General features: G+C 36.6%; 1 protein-coding gene across 1 annotated transcript in view; it reads left to right on the forward strand.

The window, feature by feature from the left end:
* The window catches only part of LOC145982836 (uncharacterized), a 104,242-nt gene extending 103,019 nt beyond the window's left edge, over positions 1–1,223 (forward strand). Inside the window, exon 13 of the mRNA XM_083116199.1 lies at positions 1,077–1,223. Within this exon, the coding sequence (XP_082972325.1) occupies positions 1,077–1,130 (54 nt within the window). The 3' untranslated portion in view covers positions 1,131–1,223. The remainder of the gene's footprint in view (positions 1–1,076) is intronic.
* The last annotated feature ends 19,872 nt before the right edge of the window (positions 1,224–21,095 follow it).

Raw genomic sequence — 21,095 nt, forward strand, 5'->3', positions numbered from 1 at the left:
TCTTCTTTCTCCTCCCTTGTACATCCTGTTTGTGGGGCATACACTTGAATTATTTTTATTACTATCCCTCTTACATTCATTTTTAGTTTTATTATTCTGTCATTTACCCTCTCTACTTCCTCACTTATTCCACTTCTGACCACAAATCCAACCCCACTTCTCCTGCCCTCTTCAGTACCTGTCCAGTACAGTTTATACTTTCTCCTCAATTTCATTTCTCCTCTTCCTTTCCATTTCGTTTCCCTCATTCCAAGAATGTCAATTCCTCTTCTCTCCATTAGATCTATAATTTCTTCAGTCCTTCCTGTCAGTGTTCCAATATTCAATGTCCATATTCGTAGCCCACGTTGTATCCAATTTTCAGTCTGGCTTGCTTCTTCCGTTTCTCGAAATTTTTATGTTTTCGGCTAATTGGCCCTGTCACAGCCTACACCTGGGTAGTGGGGCTGCAACCTGTGGTTCCCAGGTACACCCTTGTTTTCTTAAAGTTCCAACTTGAAGCATGTAGTCCTGACCAAATGAGTCATGCTGGGAAACAGATGTTTTTCGGTAAGTTGCCTAAAGGACAGCTAAAAAAAATGCAGTTGATAATGCATTCAGAAAGCAAAGGTAGTGTTTTTCTGTATTCCTTGTAAACAATTTCACCATGGTCAACATCCTTTCATACAATGAAACCACAGATTACAATGCATCATGTGTGTAACTACATGTTGTAGACCACCTAAAATTATATATTTCCTCTATCTCCATTTTTGGAAGAACATTTGTAAATTAATTATAACTTCACTGGTATGCATAGCTATGGATCTATGGTGAACAAACATTAATTTTACTTTAGAATAATTGTCATGTTATTTACACAATTGAAATATATAATGCTCCATCAATCCACTGTAATAAAAACTTTATGTTCTATATTCAAACATTAAAATTTAGATTGATATGGACAAAAATCTAGCTATTAACATTTAAAGTTTGGACAATGATGAAATTGCACAAAAATTATATATATTTTGTTTCTTTTGATGATGTTTGTATGTAAATACACAAAACTATCTTCAGACTTTATTTTGCAGGTCCTAAATCTATATGCTGCAAAGCTGACAGGTGGTGTAATGGATTCGTTATGACAATGAAAGAACTGTGGAAGTTTGCAACCAATCTATTGAATATAATCACCATGTTCTTAACTGTGGCAGAAGTTTTTCCACAATATAATATAAGCACGCAGGATAAATAAAACCAATATTTTAACATATCATGTATCTAACAAGGCCTATGATAAGGAAAAGACTTCAAAAGAATACAGATTTTAGTGTTTAATTTACACCGTATTTTTTAAGTGTGGAAAACTTTTACTGCTGCAGAAGGTAAGAACAGGAATATAAGGCACATGCTACATATGAACAAATTACATCAGCAATGAACACTGAAAAATTGATCTAGTTGCTTTGACAATCGATAGCCACTTCTGGTTGCTGACTTAAGCTAGTAAGCTAGTACTGTACTCACTCATTGTCCGTCCACCCAACAATACATTCTTGCTAATTGGTGTGGTACAAATGTTCTGCAACACAAGAGATAACAGATAAGAAATTATTTTTGTATGTTTGTATTAGTGATATTGTACAGAACACAAAGACAAGGTAAAAGATAAATAAGCAGAGACATTTTAATGTATTTCATAATAACGACACAGGCTTATTAATGTTTGTGCATAAGTTTTATTTATTGACTTGTACTTAAGAAACAATCATGTTTTCAGTTTTGCCTCTCTAAAATCTGAAGAGGGAGACTTATTTTTCAGAGATCAATTTCAGAACAAGTACAAAAGAAATTTACAAGGATTTTATAAACAATATTTTTACAACATATGTGGAGAATTTGCTCGATACTATACTTTCTCAAGAACAATATATATTTTCTGTAAAATGTAAATAATATAAGCAGAGTGAAAATGAAGTTCATGCATATTCAGTGAAGAGGACCCATTCTTGCCAATTGAGAATAGAAGAATCATTGTCAAGTGAGAACTGTTAAGTGTGTTAATAAGACTGGCCTGTGATTGTAGCAGTGTAGCTAGCTCTCTAACTATAGAAGTCTAATTGAACAAATATCTACTTTTTATCACTAGGTTCAAGGACATATGCAACACTCTTTGGTGAAATTTATGTAATGTTTCAGTTTACGTTGTCAGTAAACGCTAATCTCAAGTCATTCTATAATGCAAACCAAGGAAGTGGATTGCAAAAAAATCATTGTTCCTACATGTAGGCTATTTATTTGTGTTAAACTGTGTATTCATAACATTATTTTTGTGATGAGAATAAGAAAATCACAAAATTAGCACTATCATGGATTTAGAACATGAACATGAAATGTTTGGTACTCTTTATCCTTTTTGATGGAAGTCCTTTATGAGGTTTTATACAACGACCTGTGAATGTCCTGTTTGTGTGTTTGAAATGTTTGTATGTTATGTGTATTATCTTGAAAGTTGAATGAATGCCATGTATAATGAACTTGAAGAAAATAAATCTTTATTAGTTCCAGATTTATATTTTACTTTTTTGAAATACAGTTGCACACTATTGCTTGGGCTTCTATCACTTAAAGTAGATGTGCTTTAGCAAATGTTTTGAAAAGTTATATGTGTTTCTGTGAAGGCTGCTATCCCACTCAATGGAAGAAAGCAAATATCATTCCTATTTTTAAATCTGGCAATATGAACGATACTACATGTTACAGGCCAATTTCTCTCCTGTCCACACTTGCTATTGTCTGTGAAAAAAATCTAAAAAAAAAAGACTTCTGAAACTCACATCTCCTTACATTAACCCAGCACAACACTGCTTTCTTCCAAATTCTCCATGCCTTACCAATCTGTCTTCTATGCAATCATATGCCATAAACGCCATTACTGGGGAGATAAATTTATGGTAAATAAACGCTGAGGAGAGCGGTAAATAAAATGTTAGATCAGCGGTATATAACAGCGGTGGGGAAAAAAAAAAAATTGGCACACACTTTTCCATCATGAGAGGAAACAACATACAAAAGAGCTATAAATTGATAAACTACTTCATTTTTATATACTGTACACATACACAAGTACTTAGATTTCAACTGTAATTGCCAGTAGCAGTGATTGGGTGGGGCAAGGATAGTTTACTTTTCTTGCTAGACAAGGCTTAGTATTTAGAGGCCACAGTGCAGGGGCAAAGAAAGTGGGGACCCTGCACCCTCCCACCCGAATCGCCACCACTGGTAATTGCACTGAAAAAAAGAGAAGAATTTCACTTAACCACAGTTCTAAGTCTCGCTGTGCATATATATATTTTTACTCACTCTTCCACATTCACCTGTGAGTGGAAGAAATATTTGTGATTCATAAGAAAGTTGTTTGCATAGACTTCCAATACAAAAGGTAAAACCCTACTTCGTTTTCAGGGGGAAAGTGAACTGCCCCAGCGATGCCAGTTTGCAGGTGCTGTCTGCTCAGCTGCTGACCTATATATATATATATATAAAAAAAAGGTGTGGGACGGGTCTCCCTTTTCGCACAACGTGTGGACAATCTTGCGTTCTGACGTCTGACGAGAAATGCCTACATTGTTAGGATTGCTTCTTTTAGCATAAATACACTGTAAATGTATTATTTATGCTAAGGGAACTAAACCTAACAACTTAGGCATTTAGCCTAAAAGTAAAAGTATTCTTCAGTGACGTCAGAATGCAATGTTGTCCTTACGTTGTGCGATAAGGGAGACCTGCGTGAAACTGGAAGTCCCAAGGTTTGTTTACGTTTTGGACTATTGGGGGTGTGATTCATTCTCCGAGCGAGAGCGAGACAAACATTCTTATCTTGATGTGCAGGAACAGACTAATCTTATCGCTGGTACAGCTAGCAAGTTCAATGAAACTGGAAGTTTAGTAGACATTCGGGGGAAGAAAGGAATGCAGCTTGACAGGGAGCGAAGTTTTCGAACTGATATTATGTGCATGGGAAATCCAAATTTGCAGCATCTTCCTGATGTGATCGAAGATAAAACGTTCTTCAGCTGCAAGTGGTAGGAAACTTTAGGCAAACGTTTCATTACAAATTGACAGTTTGCACACAACCTCGATTGCTGGTTTTTGCATGTTTTCTACTTAATTTGATGATATTTCATGGTTATTTCACGAAAAAGCATTCATTTCGTGGAAAAGCACACATTTCGCATTACTTCGTGAATAAAACTCATGCATATTTCATCATTGGGGATGTAGTTACATGCAGAATGTTCAAAATTGCATCTTTTTTTTCACATTTCGTGATTTCGCACATCGTGAAAATTCAATCTCCCTAGCCCTTACTAATCGTAATCATTTGGATGTGTACTGTGATCTGTGCAAAACTTTTGATTCAGTGGATCACCATTATCTAATGCATAAATTAGCTAACAGATTTAACATCACTGGAAACATTAAAATTAGTGAAAGACTATCTAAGAAGTAGACAACAATGCATTATACTTCTTGGAACTCATTCTAATTGACTTCCTGTTATATCTGGTATGCTGCAAGGAAGCGTTCTTGGCCCTCTATTATTTGTATTTTACCTGGATAATCTCGCAGACCTCTTTAATTTCCCCATCTCAAGCACAATTCTAATGTTCACCAATGATTGCAAGATTATGAGAGAAATAAAACAGCCATCAGACATGCAAATTCTACAAAGTGACATAAACAGATTCTCTGAATGGTGTAAGCAATGGAAACCCTTTAAAATGCTCTTGCATAACAATTTCATTGAAACAAAACATTCTTGAACAGGCTCGTATCCAGGGGAGGGGCTATGGAACCATGCTTTCCCCCTTGAGCTATGAAATATTTAAATGTGAACCTATAAAAAGCTACGAAAATAACATCCACAATTTTTCAAATTTGTAGAACATTTCGATTTTGTCTTTACATAAATGAATGGGTTTGTAGTGGAAACAGTAAGTTTGAGATGTTTTTGGTTAACTCGCATTTAGACATGTTCTTTATTATAATAATAATTCCTAATACGTATCATTATTTTCGAAACTTAGAATTATCATGACTGTTCAATGGTACTGGTATAAGAAAATTAAAGGAAATTTAAAAATGTTGTTAATTTTCGGAACACAGTGCTATTCGAATACTTCTGAACTGAATGTAAACAATAAACACTAAGCTGTACACAGTGTGACAACCTTTGTCAGTAAGTGACTATGTTGCTGATTGTTGGATCAGGAGGGGACAGGAGGGGAGGAGGGTGGAGATGTATCAGAGAGTTGATTTTTTTCTGAAACTTTGGCTCAAAATGCTGGAACTACAATTGTGAATTTAGCTCTAGCTGTAACATTGGTGGTCACATCTAATAGCTACTCCAACAGCTTTTCGCCAACTAGCGTGGGTGCGTAGCAGAGTGGTTAAGCAATGTGCTACTACATGTACGTGAAGAGTCCCAGGTTGACATTCATTTTCTTAGCTGTACTGCTGTGTTTATTCAAATTTTGGCAGTCTTAACTACACATAAATTAGATAATGAATGCTTATTGGTACATCTATATTCTGATACCATCTTTTTACCTATTCACATAATAATACTACAGTATTAATTAATTTGCGCATAATGAATCAGTGGTGGAGTTTGATCTTTCCAACAGTGTAAGCCTTGCAAGATGAAGGCTATTTCCCGTTGTGCTTATTTTTGGGCTGCATGGTCAGTGATTTATCTACATACATTGACCCCCTCCCCACCCCTTATGCTAAATCTCGCACAAGTTTAAAAAGTTGTTTGCCACTGTTCGTGGTGACATGGTGGTTGAATTTTCTCAAACATTTCATGTATAACGTCGAACCCTTCACATTGGTTGAAATTCGAATTTATATTTATGTTTGTTATAAATTAATATTAATAATATGTAAATCCCAGAACGAGTAGTAGTAGTGTAAAATACAATAATACTGGGGCGATAAATGATGAGCCCCCCTCAGGCAGATTTGGCTACACTTAAAACAAACTCAAGATGTGCATATGAGCTTATTGCTCAAGTGTGGTACTCTGTCTAATCCACGATTTTTGTAAAAATGCCCTCGGGAATTTCCCGTGAAATGATGAGCCCCCTCAAATTGATTTGCCTACACTTACAAAAGCTACATCTGTGAGATTGTTGTCCATAAGCTTGTTAAAAATATGCCCCTCTTGATATTTTTTTTACTACACTTAAAACTAGGCCAAAGAGCCACCCACATACACCCACACCCACCCACATACACCCACCCACACCCACACATATTTACTTCCGGTCCACTTCCGGTCCACTTCCGGCCCATTTCCGGTCACTTCCGGTCATTTCCAGTCACTTCCGGTCCATTTCCGGTCCACCTTCCGGTCATTTTCGGTCCACTTCCGCTTCACTTCCGGTCCACTTCCGGTCCACTTGTGGCTTATTTCTGGTTTATTTCTATTGAATCATGTTGTGCAACAAATTATTACCCAATATTATGCAATAAATTATTAGGCATGTGTTGTTTTCTGATTGGTTGGTTATGACATAATGTGATGATGTGTTATATTCTGATTGGCTTATTGTTTCAGATGTTTTCAATGCGGTCCGTGCTTAGGCTATATAAAGAGATTTTGCATTGCATATCAGCCAGTATTGTGAGAGTTGTTGAAGAGTAAGGGTATGTTGTTGCAGTGCTCCTCATATTTTTTTAAACACAAAAATATTGCAAATTTATATAAATTGAATTACAAATCTATTTGATTTAATATACAGAATTTTTTATTATTCATATCAAACATATTTGTAATATATTGAACAAAAGGTTTATATCTGCCCCAGTTTGTTATACATGACACATGGTGTTAGGTTATTGTTTTTCCAGGACATGCCTGTGTAGACATGCATTTGTGCTAGGGCAGTGCTTCTGTACTTATTCTACCTTTGTGCATGTAGGCTATCAGCTTTACAACCTGTCATAGGTTTATTAAGTATAGAGTTTTGATTTGAACCCCAAGAAATTTTATATAAATACCAAAGCCAAAAATATTAACACACACACACTAAATATACAAAGCACACTGCTGAACCCAACTGATATTTTTTATTAAGCATAGAATTTTGATTTGAATCCCAAGAAATTTTATATAATAAACCAACAACAAAAATGCCAAATCAAAAATATTGTAATCAATGCAATAAGAATATATCCAGTCCCAATTGGGCTAGGCACCAAAAGAATTGTGATCCAGAAAAATGCAGAACACCCACAAAAATATGCCCTAAATGCCATAGAAAATATAGCATGGAATACTTCACATATAAACATATAGATACTTGTTCTGCACAGTCATCAACATTGCCCCCACAACCATCTATATCTGGTCTGAAAAGGAAGCATGAAACACCTGTTAATGCTAGAGCAGCAAAGCAGCCACGCTATGAACCCATCCATAGCAGTTTTGCTGGCCAACTTAGGGATTACCGGTTTGTATCAGAGCAAAAATGTGGTATTAAGAATTTTTTGAACAGTATAAATCCTGATGTGCAGGCAATTCTAAATGCACAAAATGGCTCTTATAAGCTGTCCCTCAAATTGTTTACACAATATAAGAAACCAAATGGCACAAAATTTACACAGCCCCACATAACAGAAACTGTAGCTGTTTATTCAAATGCAAATTTAGACAAAATAATAAGCAGTTTGATAGATCAATTGAATATTAAACACTCTGAATTTGCTGCAAAAGAGTCAGGATGGAGCCTATGCGGAACTCCACACAAGTTATATATTAATATTTCTGAATTCAGCCCATTACAAGGTTCCACATATGTGTCTTTACCTGACAATATCAAAAACAAAAAAGCCGTGGTTAACATAGAAAATAATGATGAGAAATGTTTTCTGTGGTGTATTTTAGCTGCTTTGTATCCAGTTTTAAATAATCCAGAGAGAATAAGTTATTATAAACAGCATGAACATGATTTTGATGAAGCAATGGAGGGCTTAAAATATCCAATGTCAGTTCAGAATATTGATAAATTTGAAAAAAAAAAGGCCAGGGATATCAATGGTAAACAATTATCTATTAATGTATTTATTTGTTCTACTGGCCGTGGCAATTGCTTGATAGCACCTCTCAGAATCAGTACACTTGATGATGATTCTGCTGTTCCGATTGATCTGCTCTTAATTGAAGGGGATGACACACACCATTACACTCTGATACACAGTCTTGAAGCTTTAGTTAGAACACAACTAGACAAATTTAATAGAATATTCAAGTTGTGCCAAAGATGTTTAACTGAAGTGAATACAGAAATTGCTAAAAACAAGTTAATTGAGCATCTGAAATACTGTGGCAACCATAAACCTGTTCATATGGTGATGCCTAATCCAAGTGAAAATGCCAAATTCAAAAAATTTGAAGCCTTGTTGGAACACCCAGCATATATAGTTTGTGATTTTGAATCAAACCTCAAACCCCTTGCATTCTGCAGTCCAGATCCTGATGAATCTTCAATTACATCATACCAGTTACATGAACCTTCTAGTTTTTATTATGTGATTGTACAGGATGGTGTTGTTAGTGAAGAATATTTATACATGGGAGCAGATGCCATCAAAGAATTTGCACATAGAATAGAAAATGAGTGCCATAACATAGCATCTAATGTCTCATTAAAATCAAAACCTATGTTGCCTTTAACAGAGGATCAGATTGAAGATTTCAACAATGCAGAAAAATGCCCGGTATGTGATTCTGAATTATCAGATACAAATATCAAGGTACATCACCATTCTCATACAGATGGTAAATTCTTAATGGCCCTGTGTAATAGCTGTAATATTAAGATCCAGAGACCAAAATTTGTCCCTATATTTTGCCATGGTGCATCTAATTATGATTTTCATCATTTGATCAGGTACGAGGGGTTTGACAAGCAGAATTTAAATATTTTAGCAGAAAATGATGAGAAATATATAGCTATTAGCAAGAAAATTGAAGTTAATGGTGTTTCTATTCACTTAAGATTTCTTGATTCCTACAGAATTCTGTCCGCTAGCCTGGCTACACTGGCCACTCAATTATCTGATGATCAATTCAAAATCACATGTGCTTTGTTTCCAAATCAGGACCTGAAATTAATTAGGCGGAAGGGTGTATATCCATATGACTATGTTTCAGATTTTTCTAAATTTGATGAGTGTTCTCTGCCACCAAAACAAGAGTTTTACAGCAAAATCAGAGCATCTGGAATCACTGATGATGATTATCACCATGCCCAGTTGATGTGGAACAATTTAAAATGCCAGACATTTGGTGATTATCACATGGCATATTTAAAACTTGATGTCACTCTCTTAGCTGATATATTTCAGGCATTTAGAAAATCTTCCATGGAAAATTATAAGCTGGATCCAATGTATTTCTACAGTGCTCCAGGCCTAGCATGGTCTGCAATGTTTTTAAACACTAAAATGCAATTGGATCTGATCCAAGATCAAGACATGTATCTGTTTATGGAACAATGTATAAGAGGAGGCATGGTGCAATGCTCTCAGAGATATGCCAGAGCAAATAACAAGTATATTCTCAATTATGATCCAGCACTGCCATCAAATTATATACTGTATGTGGATGCAAACAGCCTGTATGGTTATGCTATGATGGATAAACTGCCATATGCAGGGCTTGAGTGGGTTGAAGATTTCAATATTGAAGATCTTAAGGATTTTGATGACAGTGACTATGGCCTGTTCTTAGAGGTTGATCTAACAATTCCTGATGATTTACACAACACATTTTCTGATCTGCCCCCAATTCCTGAGGTTAAGTGTTCACCTGGCTCTAAACAGAAGAAGCTAACGATGACTCTAGAGCCAAAACAGGGTTATGTCATATATTATAAAAACCTCCAGTTCCTGATGCATCATGGTGTTCAAGTAACCAAAGTTGGCAAAGTTTTGAGGTTCAGGCACTCAAGATGGTTGAAGCCATATATTGATACAAACACAGAGCTTCGAACATCTGCAATGAGCCAATTTGATAAGACCTTTTTTAAATTGATGGTCAATTCAGTGTATGGCAAAACCATAGAAAATGTCAGAAAACATACTGATGTTAAATTAATTACTGACCCCAGCTTAAGCAAAAAATTGATAGCAAAGCCTAATTTCAATTATAGAAGAATTTATGATGAAAATATGGCACTCTTCAACATGAAAAAAACAAAGATTAAGTTTGATAAGCCTATTTATGTAGGGGCTGTGATATTGGAATTGGCCAAATTACACATGTTAAAGCTCTATTATGATGTGCTCAAGCCTATTTATGGTGATTGTGTAAAATTGATGTACATGGACACAGATAGTTTTATTCTTGATATTCAGACAGAAGATGTCTATCAAGATATGACACAGCCTGCATTGCTTGAATATTTTGATACCAGTGAACATACAAAGAATCAACCCTACAACAAAAAGGTGCCTGGCAAGTTAAAAGATGAGACACTTGGTGATGTTATTGTGGCATTTGCTGGGCTAATGGCCAAGATGTACAGTTTTGAAACATGTAGTGGTGTTGTTGCCAAAAAAGCCAAGGGCATTGGCAGAGTAACTGTTGACAAAGAGCTCCAATTTGAAGATTATGAAGATTGTCTCAAATCACAGAGTTCAATCAGAACATCAGAATGCAGAATTCAGAGTAAAGATCACTTGTTGACTACAAATGTTGTAAGAAAAGTGGCTCTGGACCCACATGATGATAAGAGATGCATTTTATCATGTGGCATACATACTCTACCATGGGGTCATTGTAATTTGAAAAGTGGTAATCAATGCCCAATTACAGAGCATGATTTGAAATAAATAAACATGCCTATGAACTTATTTGGGTTCAAAAAACAGGCTATTATGGACCTGCCAACACCAGCACCCTCTTCTGATATAATATCTAAACTAAGTGGTTTGTTAATTATTCATCTGAACAGCATACTTACAGATGTTGATGATGAAACAGGTAAAACATTGTACATATTTAACAATAATTTAAATCATTACCAATTACCTGTAGGTTATCAATTACAATTTATTACAACCCCCGAGGGTAATGTCAAGGTTTCAATAGGGAGAAATATTTACAGGATAAAGCACTCAAACATGATTTCTGGCACTGTATATACTGTTTCTGCTGGTGACTGTTTATATATTGAGGTCCCGGGACACTATGACAAGCTTATACCTTTTTTTATAGAATTAAGAATTAGATATTCAATAATAAATAACCACTAAAACAAAATGCCTAATGATATATTTGGCCATACAAGGCATGAAGATCACAGTGATAAGATTCTGATGCTTGATGTCAGAGTCAAGAAATTAAGAAGTGATTTACAAGCTTTACAAACCACACTGAATGCCAGTCTTCAACTAGAAATTACAAATTTGCAATCACAATGCATGGACCCTCTCCTTAAAATTGATTCTGAACTCAAATTATTGCTTCAGAAATATACTGATTTGGCCACATTAGATAATTTTCAAAGTTTAGAAGAAGCTGTAGCAGCTCTTCAAGCCAAATTTAAGACCCAGGCCACCAACTCTGAGCAATTGAAACAACAATTGGAAGAGCAGATAAATAATGTCCAGACACAGCTCCAAACAATTGTCAAAAGCATAAAATCACAAGAAGATTTTGATCTAGTGATTTCCACTCTAAAGGAACAGATTCAATCACTGGAGATTCCTAATCTGGGCCCTCTAAACAATGCCATAGCCGAGGTTAAAGAAAAAATTGAGACACTTGAAAATTTTATGAACAATTTGCCATCTTCTGATGCTTTGAGTGCAATAACTTGGAGTGTTGCCAACATCAAGCTGCAACTTGAAACATATGAAGATTTTGGAAAAATTCAAAGTACCATAACCCATCTTGAGGGTACAATAGCAGCAGTGAAAAGTGATCTGACAAATGTACAAGAATCTCTAGAATCCCGCCTGCCTGGTATTGTAGATACCCTTGTCAGTGTCCAGCAACAGATCACAAAACTTGAAAACCTCAACACTGAATCTGAGCTATCTCATTTTCATCACTTGATCGATGATATCCAAACAAAGCTTGAAATTTTACAACAATCCACACCTACTCAGGCAGATATATCCCTGCTATGCGTGGTGTGGTTGATGCTTCTGAATGAAATGATGTGAAATTGGCACTTGAATCTTTGCAAAATACTGTATCAAATCTGCCTACATCACAGGAACTTAAAAATATAAAGAGGGCAGTGAATCGCATATTGAAATCAGAAGATATCAAGAATATCCAAACAGAGATCAAACAACTTACTCAGACAGTGGCCACTCTACCAACCAACCAACATATTAATGAACTGCATGCCCTGTTTGAGGATATCAGAAGACAAGTCCATGATCTTACTGCTCAAAATTCAAGATTGGCAGTTGTTGAAAATTTACAGCAAATTGTAGCTAATATCAAGCAACAGCTAGGAAGCATGGAATCCAACCAAGCAAATGCTGTCTGTTTTTGCCACCCAGCTACAAGAGATTGTGCAACAATAAAAGAAACTTGTTGTGGACATAAGAATTAAACCAGGGCACGATGAGATTGTTAGGATTATCAATGAGCATCTTGAATCTGTAACAAGTAGATTGCTTACAGCAGAAAAAGAAATAACTGGCATAATCGAGAATCCTAAACATACAGTAATTCTTGAATTGTACAGTATCCCCAACAAAGAATATGATTCACCATTTACACCAGGTGGCAAAATATATATGCTGTCCCCCGCACAATTTTATTACCAGTTTTTTGTTGGGGGCACACTTAGACCAATCAAGATCAAATATTGGCTTCAACCACAGGCACACCACTACCCTACCTTATCAATAACAAATGCTGATAACAAAGCAAAAATCACGAGTGTAGAGTTAGAGGATTTTACAGACCCCAATACATTAGAAACATCTTATGCTGAAGATGATGGCTCTCTGGAATTTGATATACAAATAGGGGACAAATTATATTTAGAAAATCCTGTAGTATCAGCTGCTGAACACCCTATAGTTGCAATATTCTTGTTTACATACTATGTCTAGACAAATTATTGTTGATGAATTACACAGACAAGCCAGACATAATTATAAGAGACTGCCAGTAGTTACAAAAGGCATAGATGATTTATGGCAGTGTGACTTGGTTGAGATGGCAAGTGGACAGCTGAAAAACTTAGACAAGATCAACAAAGGCTACAAGTATCTACTCACTGTCATAGATACATTTTCAAAATTTGCCTGGTCTGTGCCACTCAAATCCAAGACTGGAAAATGTGTTACAGAAGCCTTCAGGACAATCATCAATCAGAGTGGAAGATCACCGCGCTATTTGCAAACAGATAATGGCTAGAATTCTATAATTCTGTGTTCCAACAATTTATTAAAAGCCAGTCAATACAACATTACTCGAGTTACAGTGATCTCAAGGCCTCTATTGTTGAAAGATTCAACAAAACCCTAAAAAATCATATGTATAAACAATTTACACTGCAGGGTAATTATAAATGGCTTACAATGCTACCAGAACTTTTACATAAATATGACAACTCGGTCCATTCCACAATCAACATGAAACCCTCTGAGGTAACTTCATCTGATGAGCAAAAATTGATCAGCACTGTTTATTATCCTAGATACCAGCCAACAACAAAAAAGCTAAATACAAGATAGGTGATCAAGTAAGAATCAGCAAATATAAGCACTTATTCAAAAGAGGCTTTACAAGAAACTGGAGCACTGAATTATTTACAGTGGTTCAAGTTAAACCTGGGACCCGATACACATATATAATAAAAGATCACCGAGGAGAAATTCTCAAAGGCAGGTTTTATGAAGAAGAACTCAGCAAAACTAAGCAGCCTGACACATATCTCATAGAAAAAATCATCCGCAGAAAAGGCAACAAGATACTTGTGAAATGGCTAGGACTCCCAGAACACAGCTGGATCGAGGCAGACAAAGTGATACTATGAACACCTGGGATGTTATAAAGAGGCTCCCAGATCCTGAACAGCAGATTAAGAGAAATGGCAAGCTGCTGCCTGATAATATTAGATGTCTTATTGTTGGGCCATCGGCTTGTGGTAAAACTACACTAATGATTGATAATTTTTTATTGGCACCCAACTGGTTAGACTGAAAAAACAGGCACTTGTATGTCTTCTCTAAGAGCTTGGAACAATTAAAATATCAGCAGCTGATGAAGCTATATGATGGACTGGATATAGCCACTTTTGAACCAGATGTTAAGCCACTCCATGAATGTCTCGATAATTCTGTTGTTGTGTTTGATGACATTATACTGGATAATCAAAACAAGGTTAGAAATTTCTTTACACAGGGCCGACACAAAAACATAGATTGTTTGTACCTGGCACAGACTTTTTCTAAAATTCCGAAGCAGCTGATCCGAGACAACAGCAATTTTATATGTGTGTTTCATTAAGATCATACCAACCTCAAACACATACATGATGAATATGTAGGTGGTGACTTGAGCTACAATGATTTTTCCAAGTTTTGCAGTAGGTGCTGGAACGAGGATAGCTATGGGTTTGTCACAATTGATATGACAAGGAAACCCAATAGTGGCAAATACAGAAATAAAATCAACAATTTTCTAGACATTGAAACATATATAAATAACCATGAAAAGGCCAATTATTGATGATCTTAAATTAAGAGATTATCTTGTAAAAAGATTTAAGGGATGGAAATCAGAGAACCGAGGAATTTATGAAAAATACAAACAAACAGAACAGCCTGTAATTGATGCTATTAGTGAATTAGGTAAAAATATCAAAACTGTTACAGAGCAAAATCAAAATTTGATCACAGAGCTTGTACCTGTAGCTGCTAGGAACATATTAGATTATCCAATCACCCCACTTTCTACCGTGCGTTTATTTCGATCTGCAGCCGAGAGATCGGGAGAAGCGTGGCGGGCGGCGCTGACGGAGATGCCGACATTTGCGGCCTGTAATGCCCGCTTATTTTTATAGACATATGCAGACATTTATATAAATATTGCAAAACGATCACTAACCTGTGTTATAACACGCAAAAGTTCTTCTGTAATTCATCCAAGTTCTGCTCTTATATACACAAAAAAATTCTCTTTAGAAACGATGTTAAGAGCCACAGATAATAAAACATTTTAATCATAGTTTTGACCAGTAACGTCCTGCTTAAGTTTATATCCTTGAAAGAGTTTTGTGCCGATGGGGATCGTTTGGAGGTTTTGAATGTGCAACACTGTATCAAGATTACGCTGTAGAAGAAACCGTTAAAAGTCAATAGTGTTCGTGAGCTTCCTTGCAATCCGAAATCTCCGAGCTCGAGTTTTTTGTTCCTTCGCGACTAGATGAAGACAGAGTTGTAAATATAGTGGCGAGCAATGTAAACCAAGAGCGTGTTAATTTCGTACTGTGCGCAAGAGTGTTATTCTTGGTTACTTGCAGTTACTTGTTTGTGTTATTGTAGTGTGTATGTGTGACGTGTCAGTGAGACGATTGGAATGCCAGCCGCAAGATTCACGTTAGAACAAAGATTTTTTTATGTATGACACGTACCTACGTGAAAACAAACTCGTGTCGAGACGTGTGTAGGTAATTTGTACAGAAATTCCCATGCGTTTCAACTCCACACAGAGATACGGTTAGACATCTTGTCCTTAAATTACGAGAAACTGTATCGTTAAATTTTAAAACACCTAAGCAAAAACGACGGATTCTAACCGAAGCAAAACTCGATGATATTGGTGCAGCGTTAGAACGTTCTCCAAACAAACCTCTACGCCGTGTTTCACAAGAGGTGGGTGTGTCAAAATCATCGGCACATACAGTCACTAAGCTACTAAAATTAAAACCATACTCTTATAACACAGGTTAGTGCTCGTTTTGCAATATTTATATAAATGTCTGCATATGTCCATAAAAATAAGCGGGCATTACAGGCCGCAAATGTCGGCATCTCCGTCAGTGCCGCCCGCCACGCTTCTCCCGATCTCTCGGCTGCAGATCGAAATGGACGCACGGTAGTATTCATACACCTAGTCCTGTTGCTCCTCGAAGAATTGAAGCTACTCAGGATCCTATTGAATTGGGTCTTCTTGCTCAAAAATATTTAAGCACACCTAAAGACAACAAAGATGAGGTTTTTGGCTTATATGCTGACACAGAGCGTGATGGTAGCATCATACATAGAATTGGCAATTTCAGAGTAACATTTATGGGAGATGATCTAATTGTATATTCAGAATCTCATCTTGGAGAAAGAGGTGCTTTTGTTAAATATCCTGGCACACCTGGATTGTGGGAACTGATGACTCGGAAGAGACCTGGCAGCTATACAGATCAAGATTATGAGCATTACAAAGAAATATTAATAAAATCAGATGCTCTATACCAGAACAATGATCCCACACAAAAAAGAGTCAAGTCTAGCAGTGGAGCAAAATACAACAACTTAATCAAGCCCATATGGTCACAGATCAAGACTGGCAGTGGAATCAAACAATACAACACCCTGCCTAAAGAATTTGTGTGGGTTGATGATGTCAGGAAACTTGTAGATAGGTTGCTGGTGATAGCTGGGGAGGAAAATGCTGGCAACCACAATTTTTACAATGAAAAGGTTGGAATTATGGACATGATAAGCACAAAATTGTCTAATTTTATAGTGAATGACACTAAGGGCATTGGATATCTTATAAAAATTATTAATACTCTACCACCTAAATTTTGGAATATCTCTGAGGGTCGGGGGTTGGTTAATGATATTATAAACAAGCTTCCATTTGAATTACATATTCCAGGCTATCAGTATTGTGGTCCCGGTACAAAATTGGACCATAGATTAAACAGAGGTGATCCTGGTGTTAATCCCCTAGATGCTGCTTGTAGAGACCATGACATAGCATACAACACACATTCTGATCTTGACAAGAGACATGTTGCAGACAAGAAATTAGAAGAGGCTGCATTTGGTAGATTTGTAAGCAAAGATGCTTCTTTGAGTGAGAGAATAGCAGCATTGGGGACCACCATAGCTATGAACACCAAACAAAAACTGGGGTGGGGGTTGTGAATATGTATATAATAAACCTAGGATGAAGGCCAAGGGTGTTATGTATCAAATACCTTATGCAGGTCTTAAATCTCTTAAAACTATTGATAGTCTTTTAACCAAAAAGCAACGCAAGAAAAAAAGCTCTTGTCTTGCCAAGGGCCATGGTATGAAATTATTACTTAGTACCCCCCAATTAAAAAAATTACAGCAATCTAGAAAAAATCACATGTGGGTGGATTTATATTTACTATCCCGGCCATCTTAGCAGCACTTGGGGCTGTTGGGAGCTTGGCTGGGGGATCAGCTGCTATAGCAAAAACAGTAATAGATGCCAAGAAGAATACGGCAGAATTAGATGAATTGAAGCGCCATAATCTGGCCATGGAGAAACAGGGCAAAGGTGTTAAAACAGCCATGAATAAGTTTAAAAAAAACAAGAGCCGCTTACAAACCAAGATATTGAAGCTTTAATCAAGCCACTGGGCATCAGAAATTTTAGAGGTGTGTACATGTCTGATTCTTTACCAGAACAACCACTCAACAAAGAGTGTTGCATAGTCAATTTGGATAAGTACAAAAATCAGGGCACTCACTGGATCTGTTATCTTAAATATTTAAAAGATGAGGCATTTGTGTTTGATTCATTTGGAGGTATTCCACCTGAAAATTTAGTAAAATATCTAAAATCAACTAATCTTTATTACAATAATGCCCGTGTTCAAAATTTCAAAGATGTTAATTGTGGACACCTGTGTTTATCTGTTCTTAGATATCTGTCTCAAATAAATAAACCATCAATTGAAGATTTTCAAAAAACCCTGTGGTATCTGAAACATCATGGGAGTATTCCATCTCACCAGCCAAAATTCAATATTGAAACTTAGATTACATGATGATATAGTGTATCCCAAAACAATAGCTCTCAGAGCATTTTATGGCATGTACTTGATCCCTAATATTACACACCACAACAACACAATTGCAGTTGGTGATCAAAAAATTGTCATCACTCCAGGGCAATATAATCTATCTACTTTAAATGCTCAGTTACCCAGAGGTATAGTATTAACTCAAAATTCTGTCACTCACAGAGTAGAGATTGTATCTGCTACAGAAACTGTGGATCTGGGTACTATAGGAGAGCTGTTAGGCTTTGAGAACAACACAAAACTTGAACCAGCCATCAAACACACTGCTATTAATATACCTAAATTCTTAGCCATGAAACTCTGAATATTCACTGTAATGTGGCTGAGGGTATGATCACCAAATCAAATGGCATAGGCACTCACAAACAAACTGGCATCATTGCAACATTCAAACCTAACTCTGAATTTATGGAGCCCATCATCTACACTCCATCACCAACATTATATTTTCCTGTGTGCCATAATAGAATAGATTACATTGAGTTGATGGTCACTAATGAAAAAGAAGAATTAGTTGATTTTGCTGGAGCCACAACAACTGCTATCATAGAGATTAATATTTAAATAAAAATACATACAAGAAAAAAATGGAAAATATTGAGAGTTATGAGCTACAATCATTTCCCCCAAACAGGAGGACATTTGCAAATTTAAATCAACCCAACACAGAGATTGAGGTTGATCTTGATGTAGGGGATGGCTTTATACACCCTCACAGAGCAGATCTATACATCAAATTTGATGTTGTAAAGCTCGATGGTACAGATTATCCGGCAAATTCAAATGTAAGGCTGGTAGACAATTTTGTGCCACATCTGTTCTCTGAAATTGAGATCAGAAAACATGGTGTTGTTATAAACAGAGTGGATTACCCCGGCATTACCTCTACAGCTTTGGCCACATTAAAATTATCCAAAACCGAGGCTTCTTACTACAAAATAGGTGGATTTGAGGCTGGTGATAAAATATTATCCAAGAGCCACACAGTGCTGTTCCCTATGCGCCTGTTGCCAGGATTCTTCTCAGATTACAAAGATATTATGTGGAAGGGTGGTTTAAGAATTACATTTAGAAGAGCTGCCAATGATAATAATGCTTTGATGAGGTACAGTACAATAAACTCTACCGGGGCAGCTCTGCCTAATACCCTACCTGATGAAGGCAAGTGCATTATTCAGACTATGGAGCTAAGAATCCCGGTTGTTGAATATGAGGCCAGTTACGCTCTTAAATACAAAGCAGATATAATAAAAAATCCACAGGTACCTTTACAATTTTATACATATCAATGTGTACAGAAGCCTGCCACTGGTACCTATTATGAGTTTGATGCTACAAATTCATTCTCCAGTATACAATATGACATGCCGGATTTTGTGGTGGTACTGTTTCAGACTGGAAGACACAATAATCAGGAAAAAAATTCAAGTAAGTTTGATAGCTGCAACATCAAGAACATATATCTTAAAAATGGCAGAAATGAGGTGTTTCCTAGAGAAAATTATAATTTAAACATGTCCAAGGATGATTTTCTTAAATTATATGAAGCATTTACAGCATACAAAAGGGTCACTACTGGCAATACTGACATGTATTACACACCAGATGAATTCAAAGCACAGAGACCCATGTTTGTAATCAACACCTCAAAAAGGAAACAAGTTGTGGTTAATGACAGGACAAACATTAAAATTATCTGTGAATTCCATGATACACTCCCTGATGACACTATATGTAGTGTTATTCTTATAGGTGAAAAATCATATGTTTATGATGTAATAAATGAGAGAGTCACAGAGGAATTCTAGAAGGCCTCTGCATATTACATTGTCTTAGTATTAGATATATGAGTTGAGCCTGGTGTCCAATTAAACTTAAACCGGAAGTGGACCGAAAATGGACCGGAAATAAACCGGAAGTAAATATATGTGGGTGTGGGTGGGTGTGGGTGCATGTGGGTGGCTCTTTGGCCTAGTTTTAAGTGTAGCAAAAAAAATATCAAGAGGGGCATATTTTTAACAAGCTTATGGACAACAATCTCACAGATGTAGCTTTTGTAAGTGTAGGCAAATCAATTTGAGGGGGCTCATCATTTCACGGGAAATTCCCGAGGGCATTTTTACAAAAATCGTGGATTAGACAGAGTACCACACTTGAGCAATAAGCTCATATGCACATGTTGAGTTAGTTTTAAGTGTAGCCAAATCTGCCTGAGGGGGGCTCATTCATCATTTATCGCCCCAGTATTATTGTATTTTACACTACTAGTAGTAGTATGTAGCATAATTTCGGAGTTTAAACGACACCATGGTCATCCAGAAATGGCAAGGGGAGGAGGCCCTTCCTGGAAAATGAATGTCAAGCATAAAATAATATATTTCACACATATAATTTCATTTCAATCACATCAAATTATGTTAATTATTGTAAGGGTGTTGCAGGAAAATGTTAACTTCAAACTGAATTAGTGTCTTTTAATGAGGCAACTCTATTATAGGGAAATATACCTAGTTTACCCCCAGCCCTGGAGAAAATACTTCGCTTAATACTCCCTGGTGGAAGGAAATAGTGCAGACATCCACGAACAACACATTTTTCTAAACCCAAGATTTTCAACGCTGATGTCAGCCTCTGGTCATAGGTTTACTCACACAGGGTTTTGGCCCACTCTTCTCCATCCAGACACAGTAGGCACTGCTCGTTCACAGTCAGCAATTTGTAAGGCAAAATTCAGAAGGCTTACAGCTTTCCACAAGCAGAAGGAGGGAGTTCCCATATGCCTTCTGGTGCTGAAGTGTTGCAATCTAACAAACAGGATCTCGAACACTGGTGTCGACCGAAGTTGAACTTTGAAGTTGTTTACGAATGTTGTCATATATGTAATTATATACAGGGAGGTTATTTCAGTCGTTCACCGCCAGCGTGTCGGCCGTTCGGCGGACTCTTCATGCAACAGGTCCCGGCAAATTGCGTTCAGGAAGTCCGCAACAGAAACCGCTTGTT

This window comes from Lepisma saccharinum, unplaced genomic scaffold, assembly GCF_977018435.1.
Source record: "Lepisma saccharinum unplaced genomic scaffold, izLepSacc3.1 HAP1_SCAFFOLD_446, whole genome shotgun sequence".
Classification (NCBI taxonomy): domain Eukaryota; kingdom Metazoa; phylum Arthropoda; class Insecta; order Zygentoma; family Lepismatidae; genus Lepisma; species Lepisma saccharinum.